The sequence below is a fragment of the Pipistrellus kuhlii genome, unplaced genomic scaffold, assembly GCF_014108245.1.
Source record: "Pipistrellus kuhlii isolate mPipKuh1 unplaced genomic scaffold, mPipKuh1.p scaffold_m20_p_38, whole genome shotgun sequence".
NCBI classification, from domain to species: Eukaryota; Metazoa; Chordata; class Mammalia; order Chiroptera; family Vespertilionidae; genus Pipistrellus; species Pipistrellus kuhlii.
In genome coordinates, this window is record NW_023425538.1 from 1,960,215 (window position 1) to 1,983,489 (window position 23,275).

General features: G+C 54.3%; 2 protein-coding genes across 10 annotated transcripts; one reads left to right on the forward strand and one right to left on the reverse strand.

Moving 5' to 3' along the window:
• Positions 1 to 1,297: 1,297 nt before the first annotated feature.
• Positions 1,298 to 8,817, forward strand: TTC9B (tetratricopeptide repeat domain 9B). 6 transcript variants are annotated; one of them, XM_045570869.1, is made up of 3 exons: positions 1,298 to 1,895; positions 2,455 to 2,637; positions 8,608 to 8,817. In XM_045570869.1, the coding sequence occupies exons 1-3, from the start codon at positions 1,481 to 1,483 to the stop codon at positions 8,697 to 8,699; spliced, it is 690 nt and encodes a 229-aa protein (XP_045426825.1). In that variant the 5' UTR covers positions 1,298 to 1,480; the 3' UTR covers positions 8,700 to 8,817. The 6 variants fall into 6 exon arrangements, with proteins under 6 accessions (XP_045426825.1, XP_045426824.1, XP_045426826.1 ...); XM_045570868.1 differs by lacking the exon at positions 8,608 to 8,817 and adding an exon at positions 3,589 to 3,836; XM_045570870.1 differs by lacking the exon at positions 8,608 to 8,817 and adding an exon at positions 3,599 to 3,836 and having other exon boundaries at positions 1,299 to 1,895.
• MAP3K10 (mitogen-activated protein kinase kinase kinase 10) lies at positions 3,998 to 20,254 on the reverse strand. 4 transcript variants are annotated; one of them, XM_036408233.2, is made up of 10 exons: positions 19,037 to 20,253; positions 14,765 to 14,945; positions 11,976 to 12,124; positions 11,368 to 11,543; positions 10,608 to 10,854; positions 8,361 to 8,477; positions 6,408 to 6,576; positions 6,205 to 6,317; positions 5,205 to 5,882; positions 3,998 to 4,560 (listed from the first exon to the last, which is right to left on the reverse strand). In XM_036408233.2, the coding sequence occupies exons 1-10, from the start codon at positions 19,710 to 19,712 to the stop codon at positions 4,238 to 4,240; spliced, it is 2,829 nt and encodes a 942-aa protein (XP_036264126.1). In that variant the 5' UTR covers positions 19,713 to 20,253; the 3' UTR covers positions 3,998 to 4,237. The 4 variants fall into 4 exon arrangements, with proteins under 4 accessions (XP_036264126.1, XP_036264127.1, XP_036264129.1 ...); XM_036408234.2 differs by lacking the exon at positions 11,976 to 12,124 and having other exon boundaries at positions 11,368 to 11,590; positions 19,037 to 20,254; XM_036408236.2 differs by lacking the exon at positions 5,205 to 5,882 and having other exon boundaries at positions 19,037 to 20,254.
• Positions 20,255 to 23,275: the final 3,021 nt, after the last annotated feature.

A 23,275-nucleotide genomic window follows, 5' to 3' on the forward strand; every position in this document is an offset into this window, starting at 1 on the left:
GGGAGAGCCTCACTCAGCAAAGTACAGTAAGAGATAAAAGCAGATGCAGCTGTTGGAATGGATGGTGCCTTTTTCAGGTTTGGGAATCCTGGGGGAGATGTGGGGTGGGAGGGGGAAGGGACAATGGAAACACAAGCTTGGCTCTTGGGGCTGAGGACCAAGTGAGGGTCTTGTGGGGGTGGGGGTATAATAATAAAGTTATTCATTCATTCAACAACCAATAAAAATGCTGACTCAAAGTCGGACACTTATGCTCCCCTATCTCATAGTCTCACGATAAGAAACACAGGTTGTTAGTTGCCCAGTATGTACCAGGCCTTGTGCTAAGTGCTTTGTTTGCAAAATTCAGTCCCTGCAACTACTCTGAAGCAAGCTCATTTGAAATCCTCACGTTGCAGAGGAAGGCGAGGTGGAGGCGGAGTGAGGAGCTTGCCCAAGGTCCCACTGCTGAGTGAGTGGCTAAGGAGAGCGGAAGGACAGCCATCTCCTTCAGCCTCAGCTTTTCTTCCCGAAGGTTCTCACACGCTTTATTTTCTGTTCATTCTTTTGCTTGCACCACTCACTCGGGCCTGCCACCTGCATTCCCACTGGTTTTTCTACTCAGTGAGCTCCATGAGGGCGAGAAGCAGATCTCTCTTGTTCATAGGAGCCCCTCCTCTAGAAGACCCATTGATTCATGACAAATCTTGTCTTCACTCACACTACAGTCAGGGCAGACACCTCCTCAGGGCCCTCAGAGACTGTTGTGTCCTCTCTCCGGGGTGTGGACGCGCTGCCTGCACCTCCCCCATCCTGCCCTGACCCCTTTGCCCGAGCTTCCCTGGCTAGCCCACTCTGGGCTGTCACTGGCTACTGGTTTGTCTCCTCACGGGACTAGGGGCTCCATGAGGATAGTTCCCTCCTTCCCTGCTACATCCCAGCATTGCCCAGCCCAAAGCTTGGCACAGAAAATATATCAATGAGTATTTGCTTGTATCATCGATAAATGAGTTTCAAAGTGGCTATCATTGTCCCTTCCATGCTACCGAAGAGGATATAGAATCCCAGGTAATTTAGGTAATTTGTTCAAGTCAAATGTAACTAGTGAGGAAAAACCCAGGAATTGAATCTGGGCAGATTGATTCCAAAGCCTGTATCCTTATCCAACATGGCAAATGCCTAGTGGGCTGAAAACCAGCTTTCCCGAGATAGAAATCTTCCTTTTCTTTCCCCCAGATGTACCCTTTCCTTCTAGAAAGCTTTGGGAGCTTTGGGCAGGAGAGGAAGGGGAGCTGGCAGTGAGGTGAGTGGAGAGGAGGAAAAGGTGGGCTGGAGAACGAGGGCTGGGGCTGATTTGAAGAAAAGAGTGGGGAAGTCTTGAGGGGTTTCTCTAGACCCATAGGGGGCAGCCGGAGTCGGCCACCGGAGGTGAGGGGCGGAGAAAGGGTGGGGACAGGCCCGCGCCCGAAGCTGCAGCAGCGGTCTGCAGGAGTTTCCCACAATGCAGCGCGGCGCGCTGTCCCCGGTGCTGATGCTCAGCGCAGCCCCGGAGCCTCCACCGCGTCCACCTCCCGCTCTCTCCCCGCCGGGCCCGGGTCCCCGTCATGGCTCCGCTCGGCCAGGTCCTGCCCCGGAATCGTCAGGGGGCCTGGGCGCGGCGCTCGACAGCAGCCTTCGGGCCGCCGTGGCGTTTAAGGCGGAGGGTCAGCGCTGTTACCGAGAGAAGAAGTTCCGGGAAGCCATTGGCAAGTACCATCGCGCGCTGCTGCAGCTGAAGGCGGCGCAGGGGTCCCGCGCCGGGGGCCTGCCCACCCCCGCCCCCGGGCCCCACACCAACCCGGGGCCCACCCGCCTCAGCGAGGAGCAGCGGCGCCTGGTGGAGAACACGGAGGTGGAGTGCTATGACTCTCTCACGGGTATGCGGCCGCCGTCGGCGGCGCAGAGGGTGGGAGCGAGGGGCAGTCTTGAAGCCTTGGGCGGGGCGGGGGGAGCGGAGACTTGAAGGGACCGGCGCTGGGGTCTGTGCGGGGGAGTGGGAGACAGCAGAAATTACCGAAGAGAGGGCTTGGGGAAGTAGGGGACCACGGGGATGGAAGGAGCTGGGATGCAGGAAATGGGCTTTGGGCTGCCACCGTGAACCTCAGGTGAGAAAGCCTTGCCCTGGACGCACAATTTAAAGCCTCATCCCTCACCTGAGGTAGCCTCAGTTACACCCGCCCCCCCCCCCCCCCCCCCCCCACGAAAATAGCCTGAGCTCTAGCCTGGTTTTCACACCCTCTAGCGGCAGTGCAGGTTGGTTCCATTCTGATTGGCCAGAGGCTCGGCAGCCCCCGCTGGCCTGAAAAAGGCTCCGCAGCCCCCGCTCAGCCGTGCGGAAGGGCGGGGGTTCCCTCGCAGCCTGACATCATGCTCCTCGGGGGTGTGAAATCTGGGGTTGCCGGCAGGCTCTGAGAGCTCCGGTCCTGGGGCCCGCAGCCTGCCTGTTGCAGTCGGAGCTGGTGAATTACGAGCGGGTGCGCGAGTACTGTCTCAAGGTGCTGGAGAAGCAGCAGGGCAACTTCAAGGCCACCTACCGCGCTGGCATTGCCTTCTACCATCTGGGTGACTATGCGCGTGCGTTGCGCTACCTGCAGGAGGCCCGGAACCGGGAGCCCACAGGTGAGCGGGTGGCGGCTGGGCGGAGTGAGGAGAGGGGCTGGGACAGAACAAACAAGGCAGGAAGGCCAGGGCACAGCTACTTCAAGAGAGTGCTGCACACCCCACCTCCCCCTCTCCACCTCCTCCTGCTCACCCTCTCACCCACCACCTCTCATCTATTTATCGACTCACTTTGATGCTTCCCATTTAGCCCATTCCCCATGCACTCACTCCATGCCCCCCAACACACATTCATCCATCCACTCCCTCACTGACCCACTGCCACACCCACCTACCATCCACCAGTTCTCCCAGCCACCACTTGTTAAGCACTTGCTGGGAGTTAGACGCCCAGAGCGAGAGGGGGGTGGCAGGACATTGGCTGGGGGTGGGACAGAAATGGCAGAGCTGGAGACTTGCTCCTTGCCCTCTGGGTGTGTTGGGATGTAGAGAGAATATGAGATTTTGTATTAAGAACCAGTGGGCCGAAACCGGTTTGGCTCAGTGGTGGAGCGTCAGTCTGCGGACTGAAAGGTCCCAGGTTCGATTCCGGTCAAGGGCATGTACGTTGGTTGGGGGCACATCCTCGGTGGGGGGTGTGCAAGAGGCAGCTGGTCGATGTTTCTCTCTCATCGATGTTTCTAGCTCTCTCTCTCCCTTCCTCTCTGTAAAATATCAATAAAATATATTTAAAAAAAATAAAAAAGAAAAGAACCAGTGAGAGGAGCCCCACCTGCATGATCTGGGCTGTGGAGTGGAGGCAGGTAAAGGGTTTGGAGGACAGGCTTTGTGCAGGTGCCACTGGAGGGTAAGCAGAGAATAACAGGAACCTCTGAGCCAGCATTTTTGGCAGGGGAATAGCAAAGCTATTCTGGAGGTGGACATACCCCTAAAGAAGGGGTCTGTCTGGCAATACCAGCTGGGGAGCCACTGAAGGCTGGGGACAGTGAGGTATGACCTGAGGTGCTACAGACGTCACCAGGACACCCAGTAATGCCCTGTCCATTGTCCCTGCAGACACCAACGTCCTACGCTACATCCAGCTGACCCAGCTGAAGATGAGCCGGTGCAGCCTGCAGAGGGAAGACAGCGGGGCCCAGCCTCGGGATGTCATTGGCTGAGGCCACCCATGGGGACTGCCCCTCCCTTCCCGCCCCCCCCCCCACCTCCCTGTGTAACTTCCCTGACTCATGTGTTGGCCAGTAAAGCACTCACCATAACCTCTGTGTGCGTGTTCTCGTGGGAACTAGGGAGGAGACATAGGCTTGGGCCTCACCCTCTGGACCTCAGAATCCAGAGGGGCCTAGGAGGAAGCAAGGGTGGGGGGGGGGGCACCCATTGGGGATGAGCCGGGATTAGGGAAAGATACACAGCAAGCATGGCAGGGGGCAGGGGTCACCTTTAATGCTGCGTTTTGTGCCGAATCCCCTCATGGCCCTGTCCCTGAGTATCCCTGCCCCCTCCCCCATGCTGCAGGGCGAGCACAGGGCACAAAAGAATAAATTAAGTGTCCCCCATCCCTTCCCCAATAAATAGAGTAACCCTCCCAGGGCCTCCCTGCCTGTGCGGGGGCAGGGCCTGGGGACTACATTCACGCTGCCCAGGCAGGCGGCGGGGCAGGTCAGCGGGAGCCGTGGGCCCCGCACAGGGGCACTGTGCCGTCCTGGCTCTGCCCCTCCATGTCCATGTCGAGCAGAGTGGGCTGCATGCTGGGGCGCCTGGGGCTCTCCTGAGTGTCCAGCCTGCTGGGAGGCGAGATGCTGCGTGTCCGGCCGAAGGAGACCAGCTTCCAGGGGTCCAGGCAGGGGCGGCTGGCAGCAGGCCGGGGTCTTGGGGTGAAGGTCAGGGTGGTGGGGCGGCCAGGAAACTCGGGGGGCTGCAGGTGTGTGTGAAACAGAGCCTGGGGTTTAGGCAGGCGGGGGAAGTCCAGGGGATCTCGAGGGCCTGGTAAGAGAGGATCAGAGGGGATGAGTGAGGGGGAGCCGAGAGGTGGCACTGAAGAGCCAGGAGCATTGACATGAAAACTGGAATTTCTGACCTTTCTCAAAAAACCTGCTGGAGAAAAGCCCTCATTCCTCCCAACTCTCTCACGCTGGGCTAAGGCCAGACAGAGCGCCGGGCTAAGGAGAGGCCTGCGGCCTGACAGCATCTCTAAGTGGGGCAACAGCACCTCCCAGTAGGTGGGGAGTAAGGCAGAGAATAACAATGGCCAAACAGCTCAGCCTCTGGGCGGTCCCTAACACCTTTTGTTTCCAGCATCTCTGTCGGTCAACAAAGGCACAGAGAACAGGGCCTGGGCGTGGCTGTGGCTGTAAATTTTGTGTTAGCTCTGGTTTTTGCTGTCACTAATGCCACCGGCTTGCCCCCTGTGGGCATTAGAGTTTGCCACCCCTGCTTCATCCTGTGTCACAGTCACAGGGCCCCACAATGCCTCTAGCAGTGAGGGCCGGGGACACAGCCCCTCCCTCCCCCTGCTAAGCAGGAGACAGCCACCTTGGCACCTTAGGGGTGGATCTGGCCTGGGACACTGGACCCTGGAAGGGCAGGGCAGGGCTTTCTGCACACCGGGCACGGGGTGCCTCACTCACCAGGGCCGGGGCCTGTGGGCTCTGGCGCCCCCCGCTGCCCTAGCGCCCCGTCCGACGGGGTCCTCCGGTGCCCGCGGTTCACAGCGCGCGAGGCAGTGACTGTGACGTGGGTGGGCGTCAGTGACTGGCGGGGGTCCTTTTTGAAACTCTCCAGCTCCAGGTCCACCAGGGGGTTGGTGTTGGGCGAGGGCGCGAGAGGGGAGGGTGTCGGGGATGGTGCTGCTGGCGCGGCCTCGTCGCTGTCGGAGTGCAGCAGTGAGCGCGTGGAGTTGCAGTCGGACACGGAGGACAGTGACACCAGGGTGGTCGAGGGCGCCAGGCCCTGGCCAGAGGCTGTATTGGGGCGTCCAGGGGAGCGTGCCGTTGGGCTGAGGCCGCGGGGGAAGCGGCCGGCGCGGTGGAAGAGGCCGTCCAGCCACCGCCGCTGCTCCTCGCCGTCCGCTGCTGCACGCGCCTCCGCCACGTCAGCGCCCAGGCCCACGGCGCCCAGCAGCGAGGCACAGCCCAGCAGCGCCAACTCGCAGCGCCTGCGCCGGGAGCCGAGCGCGGACCGGGTGGGTGTGTGGGGCAGCGGCGCCCCAGGGGAGGGCTGGGGGGTCAGCGGCGCCTCGAGGTAGGCCAGGGTGCTGTGGGGGGAGTGGGGCCCGCTGCTGCTTCCGTCTGCCTCCGCGAACTCCTCTGCAACCGGAGAGGGCCGGCACTGGACTCCACGCGGTCTCTGGGGACTTGGAGGCAAGGGACTGCCCCCAACGATCCCTCAAACAGCAAGCCCACCAACTCCGCTAAGCATTGCTTTCGGTTCTACTTCCCGGAAGCCCCCTGACCCTGGCAGTGATGCCCACACTCCAGGCGCAGGCCGCCCCCTTCTGGGAACGCTTTCTGCACTCGGGCCCAGTGAAATCCCTCCCTCCCCAATCCAGGGGAAGGGACCCCTTTGTCTTGGCAGTGTCCCCTTCGGCCAGGGACTGTCCCCCCCCCCAAGGCTCCCTCATCCTCTTACCCATCTCATTGAGGCTGGCGAAGCCTGGGGCAATGGGGGTGTGTTTGGGGGACTTGCCCAGGTTGGGGGCGCTGGATGACCACAGTTTGCTTCCTTCCCCTAGGGCCTTCAGCCTGCAGGGGAACAGAGCTGGTGTGGGTGGAGGCACTTCTGGTGGCCATGGGCCTGGGGGTGGGGCCCGGGGTGGCTCCAGCCACGGATACCTTTCTTCCTCCGCCTGCTCCTTCTGTAGGGTGGAGCTGGGTCCCCACGTCCGGCCTTTCTTCTTGCCCCCAACCAGTTCTTCCTTCTTTGGGGGCCCGCTGCGGCCCCAGGTACCACTGCCACTGCTACTGCTGCCACTGCTGCCGCCACCGCCGTCCACAGGAGTCACTGGGCCGAGAAAAGCCACTTGGTTACTGGGTCTTGGAATGTCTGTCCCCACTGGGTTCCCAGCTTTACTTTCCTCACCTGGGATTCACCTCCACCTGGAAGCTCAGAGGATCTTGGATTCTAACTCCAACCATGACCCTTCTCTGCTCAAAATCCTCTCACAGTGCCCCACTGCCGAGGGTGACAGCCCAGCTCCACAGTCAGCATTCAAGGCCCTTCGTGTTATTGCCAGCTTACTTCCTCAGCCCCGTTCCCATCACTCCTCTCAGCCTAACCCTTCAGTCATCCACTCAGTCTCAAATGTTTCCTGGGCACCTGTTCTGCCAAGACCTGTGGCAGGTGCTGTAAAGAAGGAGTGGACAGCGCAGACAACCCTGGCCCTCGGATGGTCAGCGAGACTCCCCTCAGGTAAGTCACCTGTGAGGTGGCAGGTGCTGCGGGAAGTGATGTGGGAAAGGGCCTGGTGGCTCGGAAGGCTTCACGTGGGAGGAGACGTCTGAGCAAAGACCAGGTGAGTGAGTCAAGAAGACACAGGGAGAGGAGCATTTCAGGCAGAGGGAACAGCAAATGCCAAGACCCTGAGTCCGGACAGCACGGAACGTCACAGGACAGCCAGAGCCCAGAGTGGCTGGTGTGGAGGGAGGAAAGGAGGGGCGCTGGAGTGGAGACATGCAGGCAGCGGGTGTAAGTGCCATGGTTGGAACCTCATGTCCACAGATTCCCGGGGGGTGGTGTGCTTTCACACCTCCATGCCTTTGCACAGGCTGTCCCTTCACCGGGAATTCTGTGTCTTTTCAGTCCCTTCCCTGACGGTGTTGGCTGCTTGCCCTTCAAGCCTCCAGCTCTATAGTAATTTGTTCCCTAGAGAGTTAGAAGGCTGAGTCTTCTCTGTTCCTACCACACACTTTGGATGCAACCTGATACCAGTACTGACTCCCCTGCATGGCTGTTGTTTGTCTTGTGTCCCCCATGAGAATGACTCCAGGCCTGGTACAAAGCTGGTGCTTACACAGACGTATGCAGGAGACTGTGGGGCAAGGCTGGGGGTGAATGATGGGCAGAATAGAGTCGGGAGTCAGCCCTATATCCTCCAATTCATTAGCAAACCCATGCGCTAGCTACACCTCTGCCAGGCAGCCCCTACTGTGACCTCTCTCCCTCCAAGGCCCTGGTTCAGCCCCATCGTCTCACTTGTCTCCTGCCCTCTTCCCATCCACATCCCCATGGCAGCCAGAGGGAAAGGTGTGCTTTACCACATTGCTGCCTTGCTCGCAGCCTCCAAGCTCCCTGTCACCTTTAAAATGAAATCTAGTTCTTTATCCAGCTCTCCAGGCCCAGCGTCATCGGGCTGCTGTTGAGCCCCTGGCACAGCCGCTGCTCTGCACCCGTCATCCCACTCCAGCCAGTGACCTTTGGGCCTTCACACACGCCACGCTGTTCCCGCCACCGGGACTTTGTCGCTGCTGCTCCTCTGCCAGGGCCACTGTCCCTCCAGATCTCTGTGTCTCTCTCGCTCCTTACCGCTCAGGTCCCTGCTCAAACCCCGGCACCTCAGACAGACCCTCCTGATACAAAATGCAACTCTTCTCTTTTATTCCCTTCCCTGATTTCCTTTATAGTGCTTATCCCTGAAAGAGTGACCCTGTCTGCTTGCTCATGTGTTGTCTGTTTCTCACCCATGAGAATGAGGGAGGGGACCCTGTCTCGTTCCCTGCTGGGGCAAGGAAGGCGCTCAGAGAAGTCTGCTGACTGATGGGCTGGTCAGGGCCTCGGGAGATACTCACAGCGAATGGCCCTCAGCCGGGGGATGATGCTGGGGCTTGCGGGGGGGCTGGTCCCATCAGAACCTTTCCGCTTGTCCAAGGTTGGAGAGGCCTGGACTGTGATCTTGTGTTCAAAGCCTGCAAAACAGGAACTTCCCTCAGCAGACGGTTCCATGGGTCCCCGAGCAGTTCCCTGTACGGAAGGGCAGTTCCCTCTGGATTCTAATCTAGAGGCTCAGAGGCAGTGACACCGGTTTGTGTTCAGTAGCAGTGGTTCCCCAAGTTGGCTCCCAGACTCGCAGCATCAGCACTGAGTGGAAGCAGACTGAAATGCAGGTTCCTGCCCCACCCCCGTATTAGCAGCCTTCAGGGAAGGCGCATCCATCTAACTGGAGGAACAAGCGCCTGGGACCCCTGATCCACATCCAGGTTTGAGAGCTGCTGCCCGCACTGAGATCCAAGGCCTGAGCGTCCACTTTGGTGGCCATCAGCCACATGTGGCAACTGAGCACTTGAAAGGTGGCTTGTACAACTGAGGAACTGGAGAGTTTTACTTTTATCTATTTAACTGATTAACTTAAGTTTACTTTTAAAGGTGAATGTGCAAATTTGGTCATTAGAAACAAGCATGTATGGAACAACTTTGGTGTATAAATCTGCTTTTTCAACATTTTATGAAGCCTAAATACAGGTCAAGTATTTTTTATGAAAATTCAGCCCTTGGATTGAGATGCACTGTAAATATATAATACATACTAGATTTCACAGATTTAGTAAGGAAAAAAGAAGTCTTTGTTGTATTTATTACACATGAAACCATAACATTTTAGGTATATTGAGCTAAATAAAATATATTATTAAAATTTCACTTCTCTTTCCCGTGTGTGTGTGTGTGTGTGTGTATAATTTTTTTTATTTCAGAGAGGAAGGGAGAGGGAGAGATAGAAACATCAATGATGAAAAAGAATCATTGATTGGCTGCCTCCTGCAAGCTCCCAACTGAAAATAGAGCCTGCAACATGTGCCCTGACCCGGAATCCAAACGTGACCCCTTGGTTCATAGGTTGATACTCACCACTGAGCCACATTGGTCAGGCTCTTTCTCTTTCTTAATGTAGCTATTAAAAAATTTAAAATCACACATGTGGCTTGCATTTTTATGAGCTGGTGCTGTTCTAGGTACTGTGGCTGTAACATCACAGAGAGACAACCAGCATAATGAGCCTCTGGTGTCACCCAGGAAGCAGTCTTTGAAGAAAGAAAAAAATCAAACTTAAACATGAAACTAATTAAGCCTTGAGATCCATGTGAAACCTGTTTGTAGATAAAAAATGGCTGAACATCAGCTATGTCACATGGTTTAACCTAGTGGTTGGCAAACTGTGGCTCGAGAGCCACATGCAGCTCTTTGGCCCCTTGAGTGTTCTAATGCCACTTCTTCAAAATAGACTCGCCCAGGCCGAAAACCGACTTCTGCGCATGGGCCACTGTACATGCGTGACTGCACGTGGTATTTTGTGGAAGAGCCACACTCAAGGGGCCAAAGAGCTGCAGGTGGCTCTCGAGCCGCAGTTTGCCGACCACTGGTTTAACCTAATACCAATTCAGGAGATACAGGGACATGTGAGTGAAACACAGGGAATTCAAACAGCAAAATCTAGACTGTGGGAAATGCTGCAGGACAAATGATGTAGCCTCAACAAACTGTTGGCAAGGAGGAAAAAGGCAGAGTAAAAGATAATAAGCAAACAGTTGGGAGACAAAACTAACAAGTAAGGAAGTGACTGCCCTGAAAGTCAAGACGAGCTACTCTCAGGGGCTGCAGGGCGTTGGAGGGGGCATGTGGAGGCACCTGGGTGGCTATAGGGTTTCTGCTTCCAGGGGGTGATTATGTAATGCTTTAAGCTGCACAGTTTTTGGTGGTTTTGTGTGTGTGTGTATGTGTGTGTGTGTGTGACATTTAGCATTAAAAATATTTTTTAAAAGCCCTAGCTGGTTAGGCTCAATGGATATAGCATCTGCAGACAGGGTCCTGGGTTTGATTCTGATCAAGGGCACATGCCCAGGTTGTGGGCTCAATCCCCAGTAGGGGGTGTGCAGGAGGCAACGAATCAATGATTATCTCTCATCATCGATGTTTCTCTCTCTTACTCTCCCGCTCTGAAATCAATAAAAAAAAAATACATTTTAAAAATATTTTAAAAAGTAAAGAAAAACGAAGCGATAAGCTCTGGGTTAGGGACGCTCCCAGCTGACAGACAGGAGTACCCGAGGGCAGGCTGATGTGGCTGCCGCCTTCCCGCAGCTTGAGAAGGCGGGTGCGCCTGAAGTTGCCCTTGCGCCTGCGGACACGGGGCTTTTCCTGGCTCAGTTGGCACATCAGCAGGTGCAGCTCCCGCTCCACGATGTCCATCTCACGCTGCGCCAGCTCCTGCTCTCGCCGCCGCAGCTGCTCCTCCTGGCAGCGCTGCTCCTGGGCCGCCCGCAGTAGCTCCTCCTCACGGCTGCGGAGCTCCTGGAGAGGAGACAGGGCTGAGGGAGGGGCTTGAACCTAGGGCTGAGGGGTCTGGCTGGGGCCCTGTCGAGAGTGTCCTGCTGTGTGAGCAAATTGGGGGCACAGAGGTTGGGTGCCAGAGCTGGGGTCTGTGTTGGCCCAAAGAAAGAATTTTTTTTTCTCTTTGATTTTTAATTTTTTAACCCTTCAATTAGGAAAACTTCAAACATCCATGAAAGCAGAGAGAATAGTCTGTCCCCATGCGCCTATCACCCAACAATTGTCTGTACTTTGCAAATCTTCCCCTTCCTTCTCACCTCTCCTCATTTTGCTGTAGTATTTAAAACTAATCCCAGATTTCAGGTAGTGTCACTTCGGGACAGGGTGCCTTTTACCTAGATCCTCAAGGAGGCTGTCTTTTCTTAGACAAAACAGGGTCCCTGGGCCCCAGCTGGGGAAGGGACTCTCCCCCCACCCCCAAGGCATCAGAACTCCGGGGTCTTGTCCTCCCTCCCACCTTGCCCCTGCCTTCACCTTCTCCTTGGTGCGGAGATCATTGAACATGTGCTGGATCTCCAGCTTCCAGTCCTCCTGCAGTGAGTGGAAGGACTCCAGTGGCATCTGGAACAGGGCTGACTGCTCTATGACTTCAAGCCGCTTCAAGATGCTGCCGAAGTCTGGCCGCCCGTGGGGGTCTGGGTCCCAGCACTCTGGGGTGGGAGTGGAGATGTCAGTGGTCATGCTCTGGGGCATCAGCCTGCTCAGTGACAGGCAGGACTTGAAGGGACTGAACACAGACAGCTTTCACAGAGCTGAGGGGAAGACATCCAAACCCAAACTCCTGGCAATATTTCACTCTGAAACTCTGGGACTGATCTCTGGCTGCTGGCAGGATCAGGGATCAGGGAGGGATCCTAGGGCCAATGAATCCTAACAGACTGCCCTCAAGAACTGTGGGCCTGGCCAGAGTAAGGGTCGGGGTCCATGGAGCCAACGGTGCGGGAGTCATCATCTGAGGGTCCAGCCCCTTCTCTCTCACTCCTGGGCCGATTGCTATAGAGGGAGTGTGAAGGGGTGAGGTCTGGACCCACGGGCCCCTGCCACCCAACTGAACCTTCCCTCTCCACGGGGCCCCGGCTCACCCTCCAGGAGGCGGGAAAAGGGCTCGGGGCACGTGGAGGGGATGGGCAGTGTCAGCTTGTTCATGGCCACGCCATATGCCACAGCCAAGGCGTCGATTTCACGGTAGGGGACCTCACCCGTCAGCAGCTCCCAGAGCAGCACCCCGAAGCTGCAGGTGGGGAGAGGGAGGGGTGATGCCACAATCCACCCCAGTCCTCACTTATACCCAGCCCTGCCTCGGGTTCCCTGGCGCGCCCCCTCACCCCAACATCCAGCCTGGCCAAAGAGGCCACAACCACCTAATTTGACTTCCACTGCCCTGATCTCAAATAGATGTGCTGAGGTTGCTCTCTGGTGTCTTGCTTTTGCTCTCCCCTTGCCCCTGCCTGGAAACCTTCAGCGGGTGCCCATGCCCACTGAGCAAATCCACCCTCCCTAGCCCTGACTTTCAGTGCCCACTGCAGCCTCCCCCGTAAGCACTCTCAGCCTACACATCCACCTCCGCTTCATCCTGCAGCCACACCAGTTGAACAAGCCCTGTTCTCCTAACATCTGGCCTTTGCACAGGCTGTTCCCTTTGTCAGGAACACTTTTCCCTTTGTGTACTGTCCCTGTGTCTCCACTCAGGCGCTCCCTCTCCCAGGAAGCCCTTTTTGATTCCACAGCCCCCAAAGCTGGGCTGGAGGTCCCTCCTCTGTGCTCCCAGAGATCCTCTGGCTCTAGTTAACACTCAAGTTAACACTCCTGACCATTTATAAAGTACTTCCTAAGGCTAGCACTGTCCTAGGCGCTCAGCGATCCTCACAACAGCCCTGGGAGGCAGGTCTTGGTACGACCCCACTTTATCTGATGAGCAGAGAGGTTAAGCTGCTCACCCAGTCACACAGCAGTGAGCAGTAGAGCCACACGCAGCCTCAGGCTTGCCCGGTGCCCGCAGCAATGTCCTTCATGCTCCACAGCTCTAGAGCGTGCATCTCTGTGCAACCACCTGCATGCCCATCCTCTCCAGGAAGCTCCTCTGGATCGTGACCACTGCTGTGTGCAGGGCCTACATGTCCCCCATATCCGCATGTGCATTCATTCAACATACCCCTACGAAGTGCCCAGTGTGCCAGACACCGATCTAGGCGCTGGAACAAGATAGACGCGACCCCTGCCCACATGCAGCTGACAGCCTCCCCTTCTCTCAGCCCCAGTGCTGGTGAATTTGTGCTGGGCATTTGCTGCCTGAGATAATTTCTCATCTTCCGTTGCAGCTCATTATGTCAGCATGGCATTGGTTCTGGCCAGAGGGATGCAGGAGGGTGTGTAGTGTGCAACTAACTTCCAGGAAGTATCCTTTAAGGGAAGAGGTGCCCCTCATCGCTTCTCCTTTCTACTGATTGGAATGAGGACACAAAAGCTGGAGCTCAAGAAGCTATTTTGGACCATGAAGTGAACTTGGGAATGGAGGCCATGCAAGGTGGAGGAACATCAGTGGCTTAAATTAGAGGCAGTATGACCCTCCACCTTCCTATGTCCCTGGAAACCTGTGGGACATAGGTTTGCCTGTCACAGTGACCGGGGAGAGCTACTGAGGTTGGGCTGCTTCGAACCATGGACACCTTTGTCCTGAAAAGTACAGGACAGGAGTACGCAAGCAAGAATCATCTTGCTGAGGTCAATGACACCCATTAAGGAATCCTGATATAGGACCCTGGATCTCTAACACTGTATCAGTCTTGGCTTCACATGACAGCAAAAACTTCAGCCTTGTTTTTATTTTTTGGTTTCTGTTCCTTGCCACTGAAACGTGGCTCTGCTAAATGTCTGGGGCCACAAATGAATGCCTGGGTTAGAGCTTTGCTGCCACCACAAAGTCTTGTTGGTGATGGCAACGCCTTCTCACTGGCCTCTCACTCCCATTCCTTCCCCTACAATCCATTCCCACCCTACAACTGGAGGCAGCCACATCATTCATAAGTGCCTCTAATGGCGCCCCATTATGCTTAGAATAAAACTTGAGTCTGGTGCCTCATCTGAGAAGCTCTTGTTCCGTCATTTCCTACCACTTTTCTCCTAGTCTGCTCTAGTCAACCACGCAGGTCCTGGTAGCTGTTTCTGGTTCCGCTAATCTTTTCACCGCAGCACCTCCTCTGTGTGAGCTGTTCCCTCTGCCAGGGAAGCTTCTTCCCCCAAACTCTGCACAGTTGGCTCTGTCTTGTCATCCAGGATGCAGCTCAGTTATCACTTTTCATAAAAGCCTTCTGCAATAAGCCTCCAGCCTTCAGAGTTCTTTTCTGTCAACCTCCTGGCTCATAATGCTACCTAATACTTTTTCTGGTGAATTAACTTATCTTTTAATATTACTTTACAATTTTCTTAAAAACAGCCTTTTCCAGCTTCTTGTGTACTTGTTTACTATCCCTGCAGGCAGGGAATGTGCCTGCTTTTATTTCTGCTGTATCCCTGGCACCCAGCGCAGGTGCAGGGTGGGCGCATGCATGAATGGCTGTCTCCAAAGGGCTCCACTTCTGTGTGACAAGTGGGGGCTGTGTGATGGATGGTGTCTGAAGGGCCGTTAGTGCTGACAACATCCAATCTCTACATCTTTGCTTTGTGTTTGTGTTTTACTGCAACTCAAGTCCTCCTCAGCTGCCACTTTTGCTATTAGAACAGAGACCTGCTCTGGTGCCTGTCTACTGGTCTGACATGGCCAGTACTTTGTCAGGCCCAGAACCTGGCTTCAGTGGGAGACTGTCCCTCCAACTCTGCCCTCAGCCCTGCTCACTCCCCCATTTCCAAGAGGCCTCCCAAGCCCCATCAGCACCTCCAGACGTCACTGCTTTTGGAGAAGAGGGAGAGACGAATAACCTCCGGGGCCATCCAGGCGTAAGTCCCTGCGGCGCTCATTTTGGTGGTCTTGTGCCACTCTCGGGCGAGGCCGAAGTCCGTGATCTTGAGCACCGTGTCCGCGAGGTTGTGGTTCTCGATGGCCTCCAGAATGAGGACTGTGGAATAAGAAGAAAGGGGTCACCCAGATCAGGTGGGCTGCAGACTGCATGTCCTGGCCCTGCCTCAGCTGGACTTCTTTTTATTTGTTTTCTGTCTCCTCATCTCAAGTGGCCGGTCTAATCCCTACAGCTTCCAGGAGTACCTGACTCCAACCTGGACGCTGGGAAGCTCAGTAAAAGATCGATGGCCAAGACCTTGGTTCGCCTTGGTCCAGGCCTTGAATTCCCAACCTCCCAGAAGTAGAAGCTACAAACCATGAGCCAAAGGGATGAATGAGGTTTCCTTTTCCTTTGTCATCCCTGTGGTCACTGCACTCATGGCCCCAATTCTACTCCCTTCTGTGCATACTCTACATTTCCCCATCCTTCCTCTGGGCTGGCCATATGACTTGCTGTAGCCAGTAGTGAGAGGCAGAGGTGAGGGTGCCACGCCTAGGCCTTAAGAGACCTCACGTGCCTGCTTGCCCTCTTGCACTTCTGCCATCAGCAGAACATGCCTTGCTGGTCCAAGGAAGATGAGAGGCCCTCAGTGCAAAGCCTCTCCAGATGATGCTGCTTATATCATTACCCTCCAGCCGGCCTGCTAATGCATGAGCAGTAATAAAAGACAAGGAGTTTGAAGACACTGAGTTTTTGGGGTGGTTTGTTACACAACAGTCTTGTGACAAAATCTGACATATTCCCAAGCATACCGAATGATTCCAACTTACTTGCTGCCTACTGTCAATACTAATAAGAATCATTATGGCTGGTGGTTATCAGGACACTACTATGTGGCAGGCACAGTGCTAAGCACCCCAAGAATGAAGTGTTTCACTTATATTCATTTCATTATATTCGTTTACATAAATTAACTAGCAAGCAACCCATTTTGCTGACTAGCAAACCAAGGCTCAGAGCAATGAGGTCACTTGGCCAGGGTCACACAGCTTAGAAATGGTGGGGTAAAGCCCAGATGTGTCATCAAAGCCCCATCTTTTAACTGCTCTGATATTCTACTACCTTCTATCAAACAAAGGCCCCAAAGTGTAGTGGATGTCCTGGGTTTGAATTACAGCTCTGCCACTTATTAGCTGCATAACCTTGTATAATTTATTTTTATTAACACTAAGATTTCTCCTCTCTTATATGGAGATGATAATATTAATAGTATTTACCTTATAGGATTACAGCAAAGATTTATTGCCTGAAGCAACAGTAGGTCCTTTAAGAGTGTTAGCTATTACTGTTGGAGTGTGATGCCACCATAATTGTTTCTTATTTCTCCACCTTTACCTTTGACTCTTCCCAGTTACTTCTCCGGTCACAAGAACAATGAGGTAATTCTACCATCGTGTCCATTTGGCAGATGAAGAAACTGGGGGTTAGAGAGATCAGTACATTTCCCAAGGTTCCATAGTTGGTAATCTTGTCTATGTTTTAAAGCCTGATTCAAATGCTGCTCCACCTGGCAGCCTCCCGTGACTCTAGCCTGTGACTCCAGCTACTAGAAATACTCCCTTCTTGGGTCCCCATCACTCCTGTGTGTGGAGTGATCCTGTGACAGGGAACAACCCCTGGTCATACACTTCATTTCTGTACCTTCCAGGCTGGGCCTAAATCAGTTCCCTTTAAAAAAATATATCTGAGGGGGCAATGGTAAAATATGTACACAGATAATAACTTAATTTTAAAAAAGTAAAAAAAAAAATCTATATCTATATCTATATCTATATCTATATCTATATCTATATCTATATCTGATCATGTCATTCTCCTGCTTAAAACTTTCTAATGGCACCCACTACATTGAATAAAATGCCCAAAGTCTTCACCATAGCCCTGAGGTCAACAGGATCTGGCCCCTGCCTACCTTTTCACCTTTGCCTCACTCCTACTCTTACAACTCCTTGGGTCTTGCAGTCTCTCTAACAAGGCTCACTCTTTCCCTCCTCATTTCCTCTGCCCTGCCCACATCTTTGTAAGGCTGGATCCTTTTGGTTCAGGTCTCTGTTCAAATGTTGCCTTCCCTAACCAGCTGAGAGCTCTCTCTGCCCCCATCCTTAATCTGCCTTATTTCCTTCAGATCTGGGTACTCTGAAATTTTATCTAAGTACCAATCACTGGTATGAGTCAGTGATTGAACATTGATCTATAAACCAGGAGGACACGGTCAGGGCACATGCCCAGGTTGTGGGTTCGAGCCCCAGTAGGGGACATGCAGGTGACAGCCAATCAATCATTCTCTTTCATCGTTGATGTTTCTCGCTCTCCCTCTCCCTTCCTCTGAAATAAATTAAAAATATTTTCAAAAATTTATAAATATCAATCACTTATTTCTGTTCACTAGACTGTTAACTTCCACAAGGGGGGAATCTTGCCTTGTTCACTTCTGTAATCCCTGACCTCGGACAGTGCCTAGTATGCTTAATTCTGCTTAAGAATTATTGATTGAAAGAACTAATGGGTGCAATACATCGGATGAGGAGCTCCTCAGGGAAGGGTGACTGGGGGAAGCTGTGCTGGAGGCCCTGTATCCTCTGTCCCAGGCAATGGAGCAGGCCCATTGCCGGAGCAGGAAGTCCTGGCCTAGAGTCTCACCAACCCTCTGATCGGATGGCACTGGCTGCACAAAGACTTGGGGGTGTGGAAGCGTTGTCTTTATGCCCAGCTGCGGGCTGTGAAATCAGCAGGGGTGAGGAAGAACTAGAAGGTGCCCTATTCTTCAAGAGGAGCATGCCCGGAGTCCTGCCTCCATTTACCCAGCATTTCAGAGGAGTAGAGCATGAGCATCTATGAAGGCAGGGACATCTATGTCTAGCTTCATCCCCCAGCCATGGTTCAGGGCTTGGCACACCTTGAGCCTTGGCAGCTCTCTGTTGAGTCTATGAATGCCAGGCCTGGGAGGTAAGGAAGACTCACCTCTCTGTTCTAGGTGGTGGTGGTGGGGGCATAGCAACAAACTTGTAAAAAATAGTGGGATGGATTCAAACACATTTCAAGATGTAGAATTGACAGGGATCATAAATAGATGACATGTGAGGGTTAAGGGGAACCCTTCACAGTTCATGTGAGGACAGGGAATATGCTCATTTCTCATTGATCCCTCTAGCTTAGCATATGACCCAGCGCAGTAAACATCAAACTAAAGAATAAATGAATAAATAAATGCAAAAGTGAAAGGAAGTGAGAAGGGACGGAGGAAGATAGGAGAGTAGGATTTTGCTCCTGCTGTATCCTTAAAACCCACAACAGGCTCTAGCATACAACAGGTGCTCCAGAAATATCTGGGAATGAGTGAAATGTCTTGTTTGTAAGTATTATTAGGGCAGAAATCATGACCAACTTTGCCCCTGCTTTGCTCCTACATGATAGGTGCTCAGTTAATATTTGCTGACATCACGAGAAGCTCCTTGATCTAGATGTGGGTCCTTGGGAACCTTCCCTGAGAACCAGACCTCCGTCCTCATTCAACAACCAATCAACTTTTGAGAGCCCATGATTGGCCTGGCAGCCCGGAAGCTTTTACATAAGGCACATTTCTTTTCCTCCTTCCTCATCTTTTCCAGTTTGCCTCAGCTAGCAGGACCAGCATAGGACTCCAGTAGAAGCAATTTTGCCCCCAGGGGACACTTGGCCATGTCTGGAGACATTTTTGCTCATCACAACTGGAGGTGGGGTTAGAGTGAGGAATGCTTAGTGGGTAGAGACCAAGGAGGCTGCTAAACAACCTACCACACTCAAGACCGACCCTATGGTTACCCTCCCCAGACGTCCGGCAATAGTGCCCCTCCAGGCCAGGTTCTCTGGTGGATTCTGGTGTCCTGGTTGGGCAGAGGTGCCTTGAGGGCATTCCTGTTCACACTGGGAATGAAGGGTCTGTCACAGTGTTTACAGATAACTCTAGCCTGGGAGGCAGGGAGTCCTGCAACCTTTCTGAGCCATCCTTTCCTCCCTTAATGGGGCAAGGCCTGTCTCACCTGCTCTGAAGGTTTACTGCTGCCCCTTATTGTCCCTGGCAGTGTTTGCTGGTATTCCCATTCCCCACCACCTAGCCTTGGCCTCCTACAGTTCTATGGAAGCAGGTGTGGGGGGATGACTCCACTTACTGTTGATGGACTTGAGGTCCCGGTGGATGATGGGCACAGGGGCATCATTGTGTAGGTAGTTCATGCCCCGGGCCACCTGCACAGCCCAGTTGACCAGTACATGAGGGGGCACCCGGCGACCTGCCAGCACCCTGCTCAGTGCGCCTCCCCTGGCATACTCCATCACCAGGCAGAGGTGTGGGGGGCTGAGGCAGGCACCCCTGAGGGCGATGATGTTGGGGTGCTGAAGAGCTCCAAAGAGCCGGGCCTCCTGGCGCACCTGCTCTGCGGTCACTGCCGGGTCCTGCTCAGGGTCCAGCCTGGCGGCCTTGACGGCCACCTCCTCGCCACGCCATAGGGCCCGGTAGACCTTGCCAAAGCCCCCTACACCGATGATCTCCTCCAGCCGCAGCTCGTGGAAGGGGATCTCCTGGGGCAGCTGGAGGCTGGCCGGGGCGGCGGGGGCCACGTAGTTGCTGGGGAAGACGCCCACGCGGCCGCTGGGGAGCTGCCCGGTCCACCAGCCCTCGTCGCCCGACACCGCACAGTCCTGGGAAAGCACCTGGACGCGGTCGCCCCTCCGCAGGGTCAGCTCCTCGTCGCCCGTCGCCTCGTAGTCGAACACGGCGGTCCAGACGGGCCCCGCGGGGGTGGTGCCCCACTCCTCAGCCGCCGCGCCCCCCTCCGCTTCCTCCATGGGGAGGGCGGGGGCCGCTCACACGGGCTGCCCGCGGGATGCAGAGGGCAGGCCCGGGCGGCCGGGGTGGGGGGCAGTCCCCGCGGGGGCTGGGGGCCTCCTGGGGGCCATGGCTGGGGCCTCCGCAGCAGCAGGAAGAAGCCGCTCTGATTCAGCTGTGCAGGCGGGCGGGGGTGAGGCGGCGGGCTCGCCGGTCCCCCTCAAACGTCAGGGCGCTCAGAAGGCCTGGCCGCCCGGCTCCCGAATTCCTTCCGGGGCCCGCCGGTGGGGGACGAGGGCGAGGGCAGCAGGCAGCCCCCTCCCCGGCGCCTCTCACCCCGCGAAGCACCACCGGCGGCCCCCGGCTCCGCATCCCGGGCCACAACTGCCGGGCGGGGCGGGAGTGGCGGGGCCCGTGGGGCGCCCGCCCCGCCCGGGACGGGGTGGCGCGCCCCTAGGCTTCCTCACGCGCGGGGTGGCCCGGCGGACCCCATCTTTTGCACCTGCCTCCGGGTCGCCCCGGCCCCCACCCCGCCCGCGCCCGCTTCCCCGCCCCCGGCCCCGCCCGCGCCGCTTCCCTGGGCCGTGGGCGGTGCCTGAGTGACTTGCCGCCGCCGCCGCGGTGCCGCCTGGGAGTTGTAGTCTCCCGCTGCGCGGCTTCGAGGCCTACCCCAGTCCCTTAGTCCCCAGAAACCCTAGCCAGCCGCGGGCCGCTGTGGGGATTTCGTAGGTCGAAGGAACCCTCCGGGGGAGATAAATTTGACTTCGGGTCCTCCCTGGGACCCGGTATCCGGACGCCGGAAGGCGAGCAAAAGCACTGGGGACCTCACAGGCCCTGCCGGGGTCGGGGTCCAAGGTGGGGTTGATGGTGACGGACGCCCTTCGCAAAGCGAAGAGTAGGAGCTGCGTAAATGATGGTTACTGCCTCAAGCCTTTTAACCAAGGAAGGACGCGGTCCCCGCGGGACGGCCGAGTGCCGCAGTGCACGCGGGGAAATGTAGTTCGCGCTCGACCGCACAGCGGGAGGCAGCCCACGAACCTTGGTTTCTGAGTTAGGCCGATGGTGAGGCCTCAGAGGGGAGGACGGGGCTGGGAGGATGTTTACTGCCCCTGGGGATAACATAGCCACCTTGGCCTTCTCCAGCTATGGTGTCCTCGACCTCCGCAGTCAACACTCATACCCTGGACAACCCCTGTCTCCCACGATAGGAACTTCGACTGAGGGTTTGGGAGTGGAGAGGGCTTAATGTACAACTTGTGCTTTGCATGCTTGGTATCATTAAATCTTTGCAAAGGCCCCATTTTACAGATGACGCATAGCGGAATGAAGTCCAGGTTCAGAACTATAAACGACAAGGCAAGAATCAAAGGCAGATTTTTAAATTAGAAAACAAAAGCACGATTAAAAATGGCATTCCACAGCTAATCAGTGATTCTCATTATTGATGTTTCCATCTCTCCCTCTCCCTTCCTCTCTGAAACCAATAAGTAAAAATGCCATCACATTTGTTTTATTTTATTTATGCTTAATTTTATTTTTCTATTAAAAATATTAGTTTTAGGTGTACCACAGCATAACGATAGATATTTAAATAGGTTACAAGGTGTTCCCTCTGATCATTCAAGTCCCTACCTGGCACCATAAATAGTTATTACAGTATTATTAACTATGTTAGGAATACGGTGAGCCCCTGAATCAGGGTTCCTGATAGGACACAAAGGATACTGGGAACCCAAACAGCAAGACAAATAGCTTTACTCCTGCAGGAGGGTGAGCACACACAGGGCCTGGCAACTCCCACACTATGGGCTGGGGTGGGGGTTTTATTTCCCACCCACCTCACCTGTCCCTCACTCTTTAAAAAAAAATATATTTTTATTGACTTCAGAGTGGAAGGGAGAGGGAAAAAGAGATAGAAACATCAATAATGAGAGAGAATCACTGATTGGCTGCCTCTTGCACACCCCACACTGGGGATGGAGCCTGAAATCCAGGCATGTGCCCTTGACTGGAATTAAATCCTGAACCCTTCAGCCCACAGGCCAATGCTCTATCTATGGAGCCAAATGGGCTAGGACATGTCCCTCACTCTTGATTGGTCAGAACTTAGGCTCACATTCTTGTGCGATTGGCTAATTTAAAGGAAAAGGGAGAGGTTGACTTTTGCCATTTCAAAATGGTGGCCCCAGGGAAGCTGTAAGTCACACAGGCCAAAATGATGTCTTCCTAAACTCCCTGCTTTGACCGAAAAGATTACTTGTTAATTCTCACAACTATATTGGCTATATTCCCTGGCTCTACCTTACACCTCATGCCTATTTTATAACTACCAATTAGTACTTCTTAATCCCATCACTTTTTTTTTTAACCGTGTTTCCCAACACCCCTCCCCTCTAAAATGCCATTCCCCTGAAAGAATGAGGAAACAGCTCTTCATCAGGTCAGTGAGTGGCTCAAGACCTTCAAGCTCGTAAATGTCAAAGTTTTGGGTCTTTTCACTTGGCTTCTCCTGAGTGGTCTCAGAGGTCAGGAGGGAGAATAGAACAGGGGAAGTCCCATGGATTCTGTACCCAAACTCCAGGGAACTGCCTCACAGGCCCCCTGGGAAGTTGTTCCACTCTCAGGGGGAAGCCAGTGCCTGGCAACTGGCTATCTGTCAAGGAGACTGAGACCCTATCAAGAATGCTTGTTGGGCCCTGACCGGTTTGGCTCAGTGGATAGAGCGTCAGCCTGCAGACTCAAGGGTCCAAGGTTCAATTCCAGTCAAAGGCATGTACCTTGGTTGCAGGCACATCACCAGTAGGGGGTGTGGAGGAGGCAGCTGATTGATGTTTCTCATATATATATATATATATATATATATATATATATATATATAGAGAGAGAGAGAGAGAGAGAGAGAGAGAGAGAAATTGTTGGAAGAGAGAGGACCTGCTTCATTCCTAGTACAGGTGGTTCCTGGAAAACAAAGAAAACACAACAGAATTTCTGCAACACAAAATAAGGCTTTATAGTGTAAGATAAGAACATCAACACCTGTGACATTCTTTTTAATATATTTTATTGATTTTTTACAGAGAGGAAGGGAGAGGGATAGAGAGCCAGAAACATTGATGAGAGAGAAACATCGACCAGCTGCCTCTTGCACACCTCCTACTGGGGATGTGCCTGCAACCAAGGTATATGCCCTTGACCAGAATCGAACCTGGAACCTTTAGTCCTCAGACTAAGGCTCTATCCACTGAGCCAAACCAGTTTCGGCGCACCTGTGACATTTTTAAAAGAGCTTATTCATGTTTATTTGAGCCAGGGAGAGGATACAGAATGAAAAGTGCTTCCTAGAATGACTTTTTTTTGCATTTGAAGTTAAAGAAGTAGCTTAAGGCCGAAACAGGTTTGGCTTAGTGGTAGAGCGTCGGTCTGTGGACTGAAAGGTCCCAGGTTCGATTCCAGTCAGGGGCATGTACGTTGGTTGCGGCACATCCCCGGTAGGGGGTGTGCAAGAGGCAGCTGGTAGGTGTTTCTCTCTCATCGACATTTCTAGCTCTCTATCTCTCTCCCTTCCTTTCTGTAAAAAATCAAT